This window comes from Aethalodelphis obliquidens, unplaced genomic scaffold (genome assembly GCF_003676395.1).
Source record: "Aethalodelphis obliquidens isolate GAN/ISIS:26980383/991018 unplaced genomic scaffold, ASM367639v1 scaffold30, whole genome shotgun sequence".
In the NCBI taxonomy this organism is placed as follows: Eukaryota; Metazoa; Chordata; class Mammalia; order Artiodactyla; family Delphinidae; genus Aethalodelphis; species Aethalodelphis obliquidens.
In genome coordinates this window covers 4,362,965-4,377,079 of record NW_020837974.1, presented here as the reverse complement: position 1 = coordinate 4,377,079, position 14,115 = coordinate 4,362,965, and the positions used below count along the sequence as shown (strand labels likewise).

Genomic DNA, 14,115 nt, shown 5'->3' with positions numbered 1-14,115 from the left:
TCCACTGGCCTCTTGTGGCCACATTCAAGTCATTTCTGCTGTTTTTAAAATCCCAGGCTAGCCCCGCTGTTCATTCATTGCAGAGAGATGAATGCAGGAAAAGAGATTCACAGAAAGTGCTGAGGGTTTTGAGGTCGTAGTGGTCAGGCGCAGGAGACATGATTCCTATGGCCCTCCCAGGCTAGGCGGGGCCCATCTGGAGGGGGCTGGGGAATAGGGACTCGCAGGCAGGCAGGCATCATTTGTCGTCGCAGCCCCGAGTTCAGACTAGATATAGCGTTAAAGATGAACGGCTGGGGCCTGAGCTACGGCCCTGCACCACCACCCTATCCTTGGAAAGCTCCATGAAATCACATGTGTAGGCTTTGAACGCCGCGCAGAGAAAGCAAGGGGAGCTCCGGGCGGGCCTTGCGGGGCTGGGGGGCGCGCACAAGACCTAGATTGCGTTCTCTGGTGGATGTGGCCCCCAGCTCGGCAGCTCGGGACCCGCTCGGCGGTCGCGGGGCCCAGGGGCGGGGTTCAGGGGCGGGGCCCTTCCGCGCCCGCGGGCCGAGCCGCCAGGAGGCGCCCTCAGGGGGCGGGCCCTCGCCACCGCCTGCGCTTGGGCCTTGCGGGCCGCCGTTGCCGCGGTCGGCGTCTGCCGCCTTTCGACTCCGCGGCATCGGGTTCCCAGGGCTCTTGGTGGCGCCGGAGTCGCACACCCGGGGCGCCCGCTGGCCGCCGGCGGCGGCGGTGGCCCCCTGAGCGGGCCCGAACGGGGAGCGGGGAGCGGCCGGGCGCCGCGGCCCAGGCCCAGGGTCGGCGGGCGGAGGCCGACTCGCGGCCTCTTTGTCTCGGCAGCGGCGGGCGCGTCCGCGGGGCCCGGGGCGGAAGTCCCGCCGCGCTCCCGGCGCCCGGGCCGCAGAGGTGGCACCATGAGCGACATCCGCCACTCGCTCCTGCGCCGCGACGCGCTCAGCGCCGCCAAGGAGGTGCTGTACCACCTGGACATCTACTTCAGCAGCCAGCTGCAGAGCGCGCCGCTGCCCATCGTGGACAAGGGCCCTGTGGAGCTGCTCGAGGAGTTCGTGTTCCAGGTGCCCAAGGAGCGCGGCGCGCAGCCCAAGGTGCGCCGGGTCTGGCTGCCGCGTCCCCGATAAGTAAACTCCGGCTCCTTTTTCCTTCTCGGTGACAAGCGTCGGCCAGACCACAAACGCTCTTCGGATCGGGGGCTCCGTCCTCACCCTTGGCCTTGCTCCTTCAGCAGCGGCCAAAATGCCCGTTTTGCGGGGCTTGTGACAACCATGTCTCAATGGTGTTAAAGGAAGAGACTTTAAAGGCCTGTTACCGAGAATCTCAAACCGCTGTAGGTCATCCTGAGCCCCCTAGGGTGATGCATAATGACGTAGAATGGTATTTCTCGAGGTTAACAGTAGAGAGTTCTCCGTGGGACCCGGGCTTTAGGGAGGTGAAAAGTTCCCTGGTGAAACCAGTGTTTTCTGTTTTCTCACTGTGTGAAATTAATAGGCCGAATTTCTCATCGCTTCTCCTGGATTTGTTTTACAGAGATTGAATTCACTTCAGGAGCTCCAACTTCTTGAAATCATGTGCAGTTATTTCCAGGAGCAAACCAAGGACTCTGTCCGGCAGATTATTTTCTCATCCCTTTTCAGCCCCCAAGGGAACAAAGCCGATGACAGCCGAATGAGCTTGTTGGGAAAGCTGGTCTCCATGGCAGTGGCTGTGTGTCGAATCCCAGTGTTGGAATGTGCAGCCTCCTGGCTCCAGGTACGTCTCTAGAGATAGCATCTCTGAGAGTCTCTGAAGAGGTGTTTCGTGTCAGGAAGTTTAATTTAATTGGATTTCTAGAGAGGTCTTTTCCATATGTTATCTCCCTGATGTTCCTGCCCTGTATGCTGATACCCCACACCTGTATATACAGGTGATTACCATTCTTGAGAAAACAGTAGTTTGTAACGGTAAATGAAGGCTCCATCTTCAGAATAAGTGAAAATTAATTTTTCTTAGTTGAAAACAATAAGGTAGGATTTTGAAAACAGCTATGCATGCAGTCTCAAAGATTGGATTCTTTTTTTTTTAAGGTCACTATGTGTCAAACTGTGGCAATGTTTGCTTGTTTTTTATACAGTTAGATCAGTAAACATGGGAGTTGTTCCGGGGTGCCATTTCAAAGCTGATGGCTCTTCTAATGGATATGGACATAGGAGCCTTCTATAGTGTTTTTAAATATCTAAAAAAAAAAAAAAAGTATTTTCATAGTAGACTTCGTGTTAGATAGTTTTTTGGAAGATCTATTCTGTTTTGCTTTTTCGTTACTCAGAGTTGTTGAAAAATTCATAATCCACTTAGAGTAATTATTAACTCAAATTTTTGATTAACATCCTCAGCTAAGCTAGCAAAATTTACTACATTCAGTTTTTCAAACCTGCTTCATTCCCAAGGACTTGACATCATTTGGGTTTTTTCAATTTATTTAAAAGTTTTTCCTGTGATCTTATTTATCTTTAAAATTTGGCTAGTAAAAATATATTGTGTTCTTTGTAATACACAGGTAAATCTCAAGGGAATCTGTACCTTAATGGCCACCATTCTGATTTCTGGGACACCTGAATAAATCTTGTGTGTTGTATTTAATGTCAAGATTACCTCTATCCCTTGACAACCTGATGAAGTCAAGTTTAGCATCTTGAAATTCATCATATAATTTTCCATTTATCTCTCATGGTGCTGTTGCGCTGGCATTTTGGCAAAGTGAAAGCAGATGTTAACAACAGGAAAGGGTCTTGTGGCTTGGGTCAGGGTTTGCCACACTGGGGTGTAGGGCTGCAGCTTCCTCCAGAGAAAAGGGTGGAGATGGCTGGTTTGGTACGTGAATGAACAATCTGGCCTGATGCCTCCTTGCAGTTTGCCCTGCAGGCTGTGTTATAGCCCTGAAACTGTAGCATCCTGAACAATGGTTAAATGTGGCTACAGATAGGCATCTGAGTGGGAAGGAAAAAGACGGGAGGGTGGTGATGTAGGGTTCAAACATATTAACGGAATCCGTAATAGGAAAGGACTGTAGGAAAATTTGAGAAAGTACTGCTCTAAATCATGTGATAGTTCACAGGCTCTCCTAAGTCACATCAAAGTGGTACCAACTGGTAATTTTTACCTTTGGAGTCTCACCTGTAGGGTTACAAAAATTGTCGTTTTCTCACTTGAAGTCAGGAATGATTTTTTCTGAAGTGACTTCAAAGGTCGGCAGGCCTTTCATGTAAAGGGCAAGATAGTAAACATTTTAGGCTTTTCGGGTCATATAATCTCTCTCTTTTTTAAAAAAATATTAGTTTATTTGGCTGCTCCGGGCCTTAGTTGCTGCATGCGGGATCTTTAGTTGCGGCATGCAGGATCTGGTTCCCTGACCAGGGATCGAACCCGGGCCCCCTGTATTGGGAGCGTGGAGTCTTAGCCACTGGCCCACCAGGGAAGTCCCTCGGGTCATATGACCTCTGTCACCCCTACTCAGCTGTGCCCTTGTAGTGCAGGAGCAGCCTGAGACAATAGCAAACACATGAGCAGGGCTGTGTTTAAATAAAACTTTATTTACAGAAAGAGGTGGCAGGGTGGATTTGGTCTGTGGGCTTTCATTTGCCAATCTCTGCTTCAAAGTAAGCTGTTAACGTCTTCTTCCCCTCTTGGAAGGCGTTCTGCCAGTTCTGATCTTCACCACGTGTACATAGTTGCTAGTCTCCTGGCTCACGACACCTGTAGTTACATGGACTGTGGCTTCTTTCCAGCGGACGCCTGTGGTCTACTGTGTGCGGTTAGCCAGGGCCCTCGTGGATGACTACTGCTGTCTGGTGCCGGGATCCGTTCAGACGCTGAAGCAGATATTCAGTACCAGCCCTCGCTTCTGCTGCCAGTTCATAACCTCAGTCACTGCGCTGTATGACCTGTCGTCAGGTAAACTTTAAGCAGATAGTTATCCTTAAGGAGGCTTCGGCCGATTGCTAGTTGTATTTGCACTGAACACCCAGCCAGCGGATGGCCTTTTTTTTTTTTTCCTCTCTCTCTGAAATGTGTATTTTATTTCAGGCTGAAAGCTAAAGGGATGGGCCACCTGCACCTCTGGAATTTGCTAACAGGGAACTTTCCTTAGTGAGTCCCATTTGCCTGACTCAGAATGGTCCGGGTGGTAGACAGCTAATAAGAAGGGTCTGGTGTCTGGGACAGATGTGGCTTTCTCTCCAGACATGACCTGCTTTTTTTTTTTTTTTTTTTTTTTTTTTTTTGTGGAACACACCACTCAGCATGTGGGGTCTTAGTTCCCCAAGCAGGGACTGAACCTGTGGTCCCTGCATTGGAAGCAGAGCATCCTAACCAGTGGGCCACCGGGGAAGTCCCCATGCCTTGCTTTTTTTTTTCCCGACTTTTTATTTTGAAAAATTGCAAAACTTCAGGAAAGCTGCAAGAATGTTACAACAGAGGTTTGTGTATCTCTCACCGAGGTTCACCAGTTATTAACATTTGCCATATATTCTTTTTTTTCTCTTTTCCTTTTGCTCTCTCTTTCTTTCCCCTTCTCTCCACATACACACTCACAAGTATTTTTTTCCTGAACCCTTGAGCTTGTTGCCAGTGTCAGGTACCAAGTACTTAAATGTGTATCTAAGAACAAGAACGTTCCCTTACACAAACATGATACCATTATCACATGTAAGAAATTAAATACTGACAGAATACTTTTATCGCATATATTTAGCCATTGTTCAGATTTCCTTGATCGTCTCAATAATGTCTTTTATAGCCTTTTTCCCCCCTTTTGAGGGACCAGGAGAATTCGGGATCCAGTCAAGGCTCATACATGGTTGTTACGTCACTTTGGTCCTTTTAAAATAGTTCCCACACAGATGTAGAGAATGGAATTGAGGACACGGGGAGGGGGAAGGAGAAGCTGGGACGAAGTGAAAGAGTGGCATGGACGTATATGCACTACCAAATGTAAAACAGATAGCTAGTGGGAAGCAGCTGCATAGCACAGGGAGATCAGCTCGGTGCTTTGTGACCACCTAGAGGGGTGGGATAGGGAGGGTGGGAGGGAGATGCAAGAGTAAGGAGATATGGGGATATATGTATACATACAGCTGATTCACTTTGTTATACAGCAGAAACTAACACACCATTGTAAAGCAATTATACTCCAATAAAGATGTTAAAAACAAAAATAAAACAGTTCCCAGCCTTTAAAAAAATCTCTATGATATTGACATTTTTTGAGATCTCAGGCCTGTTGTTTTGCAAAATGTCCCTCAATTTAGTTTTGTCTGTTTCCTTATGAAAGGTTCAAGTTAAACATTTGTGGCAACAATATTACCCAGGCCGTGATGTATCCTTCCTGCGCCGGGAGGCAAGCGTGTCTGTTGGCCTGTGGGTGATGTTCTGAGACTTCCTTAGCAAGGTACCAGGAGAGGGCCTCAGGGAGGCCATTAGATGGCATTTGACTTCAGCTGGGAGAAGCCCACGGCCGTCGTCCCTGTCCAGCAGCAGAGCCCTCTGGACCCCCAATGAAGAAAACCAAGAGAAGTTGACCAGCTCTGGTTGAATTGTGGCAGGGGTCTCAGACCCCACCCGCTGGGCCCTGCTGCCCACCTTCCTCCCCCAGGAGTGGGTTCCAAGGAACATGGATTGACAAGCACTGAGTCCTTCTACATCTGTGTCCTTGAATGACCCCCACAGCCCTTGCGGCCCCTGGCTAGGGCTGCTGCCCTCGCTTTGCATTTGGGGAAGGTACAGGCCTCGCCCTCGTGAGCAGCTTTCTCTGCAGAGGCAGACCCGAAGCCCGCTGTTCTAGTTCAGGTTCCTCCTCTGCCCTCAGCTCTGGCCGCTCAGAGGGCTGGCAGGTAGCCTCTTTCTTCTCCTGGTCTAATAGCTAACCCAGCTGCTGGAAAGCCTTAGCAGCATTCTCCACTTTTGTTCAGTCCAGCATTGGTCTCCTGCCAGCACCCTGATTGTATTTGATTCTCCTTTTATTTGTAACTCTCTTCCTTGCCGTTAGACTTTTTAGTTCTCTTGAGAAAGTTCGCGTGGACGTTTAAGTGCGTATCACACCCGCGTGTAATTGCATACTTGGCTCTCGTCGCTGCGTGCCGCTCGCTGGGATGGGTGGCAGGGCTTGTGGGCGCCCCGCTGCTGGGGTGGAGTCTTCCCTGGCGCTCTCCTAAGAGTCTTCTCAAGAGCTCTTAATAGCTAGGAACGGTGTTTAGGCCTTTTGTGTTCCCACAGGAAGGATTTGCAGCATCGTAGTTGCTCTTTCAAGTCATCGGCTATTCCAGCGCGACAAGGACAGAAATTGGCCTTAACGTTGGGAATGGATTCATTAACATATGGAGAAGGAAATAATGTTCAGAAAATACCACTAACGTTCTCGGATGGACATGAGACGTGGTATTTTTCTCTTAAGTCAGTTTGCCAGTCTGACATGTCAAGTCTTTTTTTTAAACCACTCTGTCGAGGTAGGATTGACAGAGAGAGAGCTATGTATTTATATGTACAATTGGATGAGGTTGGAGATACGGAAATCCCTGGCTCCATAGTGGTGGCCCAGAGGGTGGGCCTGAGTCCGCTGGCAGCAGGTGCTTGCCGCTGCTCTTGGTACTGTGGCTGACGGGCGTCTGTGCCTCCGAAGCTGTGAAACGGAAGGGGCTTACCTAACCGAACAGAACACCCTCTTGCCCCATTGTCACAGGGAACCTGGGTCTCTGCATACGAAGGTTGTGGAGATTATTCACGCAAGTACACACGCTCACGTGTACTCACCGAGCACACGTGTACACAGCATGTGTGCATATGCCACCTTCAGGCTCCGGAGATGCCCCAGCTAGACGTGTGTGGGGCGGGGGAGGGGCTGGGTTGCTGGAGGAGCGGGCCTGAGACTGGCGTGTCCCAGACAGAAATGTTTCGGGGAGTCAAGGGGCCGGACACAGGGTCACCACTGTTTATTTTGCCAAGTAAAGGTCATAGACGACAACTCCCTCTTGTCACCGTCATTTCGTAGCAGAAGGGAAGGGCGTGGGTCAGCCCCCAAGCAGTAGACAGTCCCAGGGGAAAGGCCGGTGTCTCCTGAGGAAGAGCAGTTGGAGACTTCACACCAACACGGGGCTCGCTCTGCCCCTCAGTCTCTCTTCTCATGCTTGGCTCTGGACCTCAGCAGCCCGGAAGGGGCTCCGTCATCCCCAGCTTCATGAGCTGAGGTGTGCACAGCCCCAGAGGCAGGAGGCTGGGGACCCACTCCCACGCACACACAGCCTAAGGGCAGTGTCCGCTGACCCCAGGATGGGCGGTGTAGCCTAGTGGTAAGAGCTGGGCCACCTGGGGTCGGGTCTGGGCCCACCACGTAGTTTTAATGAGTCTGGGGAAAATGATTTAACATCTCTGTGCCTCAGTTTCCTCATCCTCTATATAATAGATGGTTTGTTTGAGGATTAAGTGAGTTCATCTGTGGTAGGACTTAGCCCGGTGCCTGGCACGTCATAAACTCAGAATAAATATCAACTTTTGTCTTTAAAGTTACTGTTCTCTGTCTTGCCATAGAATGTACTAGATCTCAGGACTCACAGGAGGCCAGGCCTTGCTTAGAGGTTCCAGGTTTGGGGCTGGGATGGCTCCTGGCAGCGGACAGATCGTTGTCTGGACTTTGAGCTGCTCCCTGACAGCCCCCGTAGCTGTCACCGTACCACTGAGGGGACACCAAACACAGGGATGAAACCTACTCACAAGGGAAGGGGTGAAGTGTGGTGGTGGTAGCTCTGGACATAGATAGTGGACTTTTATTTAAATTGACACACAGGATCACAAGGCATCATGGAGTTCTAGGGAATTGTTGGTTTAATGTGTTGAGCCCAACCATGGCCAGGCCTTCCTAAGTCGGATGAGAGCCCAGCCCTCTCGGAGGGGACGTTCCAGGATAGGAGACAGAGGGTAGGTGAGGACAGAGGTGTGTCGTCCGGATGTCGGTTGATGAGTACTGTGAGCTTGAAGGTCTGTCTGTCCCTGTCTCCTGTCTGTGGGGCTGAAGACCCTTCTGACTTTGTTTTGCAGACGATCTCATCCCACCGTTGGACTTGCTTGAGATGATTGTCAACTGGATTTTTGAGGACCCGAGGTTGATTCTCATCACTTTTTTAAATACTCCGATCGCAGCCAATCTCCCAATAGGATTTTTAGAGCTCACCCCGCTCACTGGATTGATCCGCTGGTGTGTGAAGGCCCCTCTGGCTTATAAAAGGAAGAAGAAGCCCCCCTTAGCCAATGGCCCCGTCACTGCCAAAGTCACCAAGGACTCGGGGGGGACGGACAGAGATTCCCACCTCTTGTACTCAAAGCTCCACCTCAGCGTCCTGCAGGTCCTCATGATGCTCCAGGTGCACTTGACTGAGAAGAACCTGTACGGCCGCCTGGGGCTCATCCTGTTTGACCACATGGTCCCGCTGGTGGAGGAGATCAACAGATTGGCGGATGAACTGAACCCCCTCAACGCCTCCCAGGAGATCGAGCTCTCCCTGGACCGGCTGGCACAGGCTCTGCAGGTGGCCATGGCCTCTGGAGCCCTGCTGTGCACGAGAGGTGGGTGACTGCCTGCCCAGGCCTCCCGGGGGTGGGTCACCACCACCCGCCGGAAAGAAAATCGGGGCTCCTGGACAAGGGCTGTTTTCCGCTTTTAGGACTTCTTTCCTCTCAGTGAACGCAGGGTAGGTGGGCGGAAGTTGCAGGACGTGCCCAGGTAGAATCCCGTGGCCGTGGCATCTGGGTGTCTCCTGGCTGATTTGCCCAGGCCTGGGGATGCCTCCAGAGCACAGGTAATAATGGCTTAATCTCCTTCCTCTTAGGGAATCTTTTCTTTTTCTGCAGTTCTTCTGCATTGCAGCATAATTTACGTACAATGAAATGCACCTGTTTAAGTGCAGGAACCATTCCATCACCTGTTCAGAGGGCTCCTTAATTCTGCATTTCAGTGCTTGAACCCGCCCAGAAGAATGATCTGATGCTAATGACACACTTCTGTTTGCTCTTTGACTGCTGGCTCACAGACGTTGCCTGAGGCCCATGCAGTCGTCCCTGGAGATGGGTTTCCCTCTTATCTCGCTCTTAGCCTTGGGCGTCTGATCTGTTGTCTCTGGGCCTTTTCCCAGCCATCTGACAAATTACCAGTAGAGCTGCCCCCTTTCCTCAGTGATGTCTTCCGTTGAGGGCGTGTGTTAAAGCAAAAATGGAAGAAAAAGAGAGCCCCGCTTCTAGATGGTGCTGGGAAGGGGAGCATGAGGTACTGTTACTGTCTCGCTCGCATCCTTGAACATCAGCAAACCTCTCACCTCGTCATCTCCAGGCCGTTCCTTAATTCTGTGTCTCCTTCATTTCAGATGACCTGAGAACCTTGTGCTCCCGGCTGCCCCATAATAAGTAAGTATCCTCCCAAGACTTCTAGCTGGGCGGGGGCGGGGGTGGGTGAGGGAATGGTGGGGTGCAAGGCAGGGCGGACCCCTTGTCCTGGCTTCTTGGGGAGAGCTGGTTTGCAGGGTCTAGAGCGTCTGTGAATAAGGGGCCCCCCAGAACCTGACAGTAAGTGGGGGAATGGATGTGATAGCATAACACAGGAGAGGAGACCCAAGCAGGGAGTCCATCAACGAGGTAAGAAAAGTGGCCGTCCTTCTGGGCGTCAAGGGAGAAGCCGGAGCGAACTCGGGGGCCTTTACTGCTCACTAAGTCAGCGTGCGTGTGGGTCGTGGTGATGGCATGTGCTGTGGCGACATTGATCGCACAGCCCTCACGGAAGTACTGTGTCGGTTAGGCCAGCGCCTTGGTCTCGGGTGGCACAGACCGGGTTCTGAGCGTGGTTCTGTCTGTGGTTTGCTGTGACGCCGGGGCTGACTCTTTTGCCTTGGTTTCCCCCCTTGTAAAATGGGGACCGTAATTCACCTGCCTCCCAGGGTTGTAGTGAGGTGTAAATGAGGTGGTGTTTGCAAAGTTGTTTGTCCACAGCACACGGGAGTCTCTCCGTAAGTGGTCGTTATTGTCCTAATGCGGGGGGAAGCAGTGGTAATAGTGGTGAAAAGCAGGAACTGTGTGGTCCTAACAGCTTCTGGTGAGAATTCCACCCTTACTACTTCCTATCTGTAAGACCTTGGACAAGTTCCCACTATCCTTGTTTTCTCTATAAAATCAAGAAAACAGTAGTACCTGCCTCAGGTCCCCCTGCCTCCCCCGCCCTGCTCCCCTCATAGGAGTTTTGTGAGGATTAATTGAGTAAAAACATAGAAAGCACTTAGAATGGTACTTGACATGTAAATAACCTAAGAAGTGTTAGCTACTGTGACTTTTACTGTTATTTGTGTAACAGGAGTTTCTCTTAATCGAATTAATTTCACTGAAGCTAAGAAGCAAAAAGCTATGTGCACAAAAATGTTTCATGCAAAGGCAGTCTTATCAGTAGCAAAAAGTCAGAAACAAGCTAACCATCCCATAGCTTGGGGATACTTAGTAAGTTAGTAGTGATACATCAGGAGGATGGAACATTATGTGTCCACTAAAAACAGTAATTGTGGCCACCCTGTGAGGAGATGTTTATCCTTGAAGGCAGAACTGCCCTGCTGCCTGCTGTGTGCACCTGGGCACGGTTTACAGGAATGAAAACAGCCAAGTTCTTTCTTCAGAGGGTCGCACTGGTTTTTAAGGTGGATAGTGGGGCTCCAGGGCTGGCGTTGGCAGGCAGTGCGGACAGAGGGTGAGCAAGCCCACTGGGCCCCTCGGCACCGTGTGTGCTCCCAGCCGCCCAGGGCCTGACCCACCAGCCCTGCCGGGGCCCGGGAGTGGGGCAGGTGTGGCAGGCTGAGCAAAGGCTTAATTTGAGGCCAGAAGATGGGCCAGATGCTACTTCCCGGGCTGACAGGAGAGGAGCTGCGGCCAGAGGGCCGGGAGCTTGGCGTCGGCCCTAAGGGGCAGGTAGCTCCAGGCAGGCATCTGGGTGGTTAAACGGGGGTTTCTGGAGCAACAAAACGGTCCACCTTGAGAAGTGACATCGGCAGGGTGGACAGCTGTCCAGAGGCCACCTCGCCCTCGGGAGCCCACACTGTTCCTTTGTCTCCCTCCCTCCGTCCCTTCCTTCTTTCCTTTCTTCCCTCCAAGAAAGCCTCCTGCGTCTGAGGACATCGCCAGTGCACGCGGCACCTCTTCACCTCCTCGCACTAATCCCTTTGCAACCTTTTCCTTCTTTGTGCACAGCTTTTATGTAATGTTTAATGTTTTCAGGGCATTAAAATGTGATAGGGTATGAATCGTTTATCATCTCAGTGTTACAACTAGGGGTCCCCGTGGGAATCCTCTGGAACTTCTAACAGCCCCGAGGGACCCCCCCGCCAGGGGCCTGTAGCTGCTGCTCCGACATACAGCCCTGGGCCCCAGTCCCCCGGGGGCAGCCTGACACTGACATGGGGAAAGAGTGGCCCACAGTCGCTTGGACTACCTCTTTGATTTCTGATTGTTCCTTTTGTGTTAATTGTCTTCTGGACTAGACCAGAAACTTCCTGAAACCCCTTCTCTCTGTGGCAGGGTGTGCAGGTTCAAACGAGCATGTGACCTACCTTTTGCCTCCGCAGTGTATTCCCTCCTTAGACTTACTGATTTGTTTGCTTAGTTTCCTTGAATTTCTTACCCAGAGTTATTAAACCGTAGTAGTTATTAAAACGTAGTGAAGAGAGTCAGAAGAGCTTCAAGCCACTAAAAGGCACCAGATTTCTTCACACCTGGGTTTACTGCCTGAGCCCCTCCTGGGGGCCCAGGGTACCAGACTTTGTACTTGGTGGGTGGGAGAGAGTGAGGGTCACTCTGCCAAAGACCTAGGCCCGCCCCCCGCTTCATCTCAGAGCTCCAGGAAGCAGCCAACCGTAGTCAGTCACCCAAGGGTGAAGTGGCCCGTCGGGGTGGGCTTTCGCTGGGCCAAGCAGGACAGCATGCAGGGAAGGTGTGGCCTCGTGGGACCGGGAAGCTGAGGGGCAAGTGGTGGGCAAGAACGGGACCTGGCAGGCGGGGTTTGGTGATGTGGAGGGACAGTGTACACACTCGAGAGACAGGACCCAGCCGGAGCCACGGCCCTGGGTGAGGCTGGGAGAGCAAAGCACAGAGGCCAGGGGATCCCGGGGGAGGGCAGGGCTGGGGAGGGGCCCTCTGTCCTGAAGGGGCGTAACCGGGGGAGTTGGTTATTTCAGGCTGAGTCCGGACAAGCTGGAGGTGGAGAGAAAGTTAGGACGCTCTGCTGATCGTGCTGAGAGGGGAGGGTGGCATTAGATAGGATGAGACTCATGAGAGGAAGCTCTTCAGGGGGTCTCAGAAGGGACCAGCATAGGAGGCGACATTGAATTCAGGAGCAGGGAGGACTTCCTGGAGGCAGAGGCTGTTGAAGTGCTGAACCACAGAGAGCGGAGCGCAGGCCAGGGTGGGAGGGGCTTGGGGAGGGGAGTGGGGCAGGAGGGGGCCCTGAGTGGGTGAGGGCTGGTCCAGGCCGGGGCCATTCCTGAGGACTCCGACGTCAGGGTCATGTGAAAAGCCACCTTCTGTGTGGCTTTGCTTGGAGTTCAGTTAGGACTCGGTCACCAGGAGTGACTTGCAGAGCGTGGCCCTCTGTCCTGTTTGCCGTGGCTCCTCAGTCACAGCCCCCGAAGGTGTGGACAGGTGAGGCTGACACCAGTGCACACCTGCACGGCCCCCAAGCCACAGCCGCCAAGGCTGTGTCGGAGCTTCTGTGGACTATAGGCCCCCTCCCTCCCTCCCCATCGCTGCCGGCAGGATCCCGGCTTTCCCACCACGGCCCCTCGCCTCTCCAGGCCCCAGTCTGTCAATACATCCCGCTGCCTCCAGGTCACCCCCATCCTGCTACCCAGCCATGAGCCACCCTCCAGCCTCCCTGGAAACTTGGTGTCTGTTCCGGCACAGGAGCAAGGACCACCACGGCAGCCTAGCCTGCCCCCCACCCATAGCGCCACGGGTTGGGCGGATGCCACCATTGGCACCGTTGGCATCCTAACCCTTCTCCTTGTGTTTGCAGCCTTCTCCAGCTGGTGATCTCGGGCCCCGTGCCGCAGTCGCCGCACGCGGCGCTCCCTCCCGGGTTCTACCCTCACATCCACACACCCCCGCTGGGCTACGGGGCTGTGCCGGCCCACCCTGCCGCCCACCCTGCCCTGCCCACGCACCCCGGGCACACCTTCATCTCAGGCATGACCTTCCCGTTCAGGCCCATCCGCTAGGCTGGCCCCCGCGAACCGCTGAGTGGCACCGTGCCTTCCATGCCTGGTTGGAGGAAGCCTTCCCAGGAAAGGACGACCGATCCATAGGAGAGGGCTCGGGGGGCAGCCGGGCGGCCCCTCCTCGCTGCAGAACCACAGAACCGGGTCGGTGCGGAAGTTCTGCGACGTCGCCGTCCAGGCACCTCCTACCCGTCTCATTCGTAAAAGTCCAGATGGGATCGATGTAAGGAAACGTCCAGCCCTCTGCGGAGCGATGCGGGCATCTTTAAAAGCTGCCAGGGCTGTGAACCTGTGGTCTGGGGTGTCACTGCGGACACACGCCCTGAGCCTGTGCTGTCGGAGCACTGGTGGAGGAGCAGCGTGTGCGAGTCCACGTGTCTGGCCTCCCTCCTTGTGGACGGGCTGTGTCCCGCCAGGAGCACAAGGCACTCCCATGGCTCCGGGAGCGCAAGGCTGAACCGCCGGCATGGCGAGCTCTCACCCAGCACTTGGTCCCCACGGGTCGGGGGAACCTGTGAGCGTGGCCCCCATCAGTAGGGAAAGGAACGTCTCTGTTTTATTGGGGTCTCTTAAGTTTTCCTTCCATATGTTCAAATAAATTTTTTCTAAACAGTTTTATAGACTTTATGGCCTGTATTTTAAAAGCTTAGTAGCTGTGAGCCTCGGAGATGTCCTCCCCAGTCCGCCGCGATCCTGGTGAGAAGATTGGATACAATTGTAGGCGCTCCTTTTGGCAGAAACGCTGCAGGCGCTCCCCACACCCTGTGCAGGGCACCCAGGGTCTGTCTGCTTCAGTTACGGTTCCTTTCTTCCTTCAGGAACAAAACTCAGGCCTCAG

The 14,115-nt window shown here is 53.0% G+C and overlaps 1 protein-coding gene across 5 annotated transcripts; it reads left to right on the top strand.

Moving 5' to 3' along the window:
* The first annotated feature begins 622 nt into the window (after positions 1–622).
* Positions 623–13,892, top strand: INTS15 (integrator complex subunit 15). Of its 5 annotated transcripts, none has more exons than XM_027125739.1 (6): positions 623–1,106; positions 1,546–1,767; positions 3,780–3,945; positions 8,080–8,604; positions 9,399–9,438; positions 11,161–12,144. In XM_027125739.1, exons 1-6 carry the CDS (start codon positions 915–917, stop codon positions 11,306–11,308), a joined length of 1,293 nt encoding a protein of 430 aa, XP_026981540.1. In that variant the 5' UTR covers positions 623–914; the 3' UTR covers positions 11,309–12,144. The 5 variants fall into 5 exon arrangements, with proteins under 5 accessions (XP_026981540.1, XP_026981543.1, XP_026981539.1 ...); XM_027125742.1 differs by lacking the exon at positions 11,161–12,144 and adding an exon at positions 13,265–13,892 and having other exon boundaries at positions 624–1,106; XM_027125738.1 differs by lacking the exon at positions 11,161–12,144 and adding an exon at positions 13,076–13,892 and having other exon boundaries at positions 624–1,106.
* The last annotated feature ends 223 nt before the right edge of the window (positions 13,893–14,115 follow it).

Excerpts from the sequence above, each read along its gene's own strand:
- INTS15 (XM_027125738.1), top strand. The coding sequence starts at position 915 with ATGAGCGACATCCGCCACTCGCTCCTGCGCCGCGACGCGCTCAGCGCC. Across the intron at positions 1,107-1,545 it reads AGCGCGGCGCGCAGCCCAAG|AGATTGAATTCACTTCAGGA; the intron begins GTGCGCCGGGTC and ends TTTGTTTTACAG. Across the intron at positions 8,605-9,398 it reads AGCCCTGCTGTGCACGAGAG|ATGACCTGAGAACCTTGTGC; the intron begins GTGGGTGACTGC and ends CCTTCATTTCAG.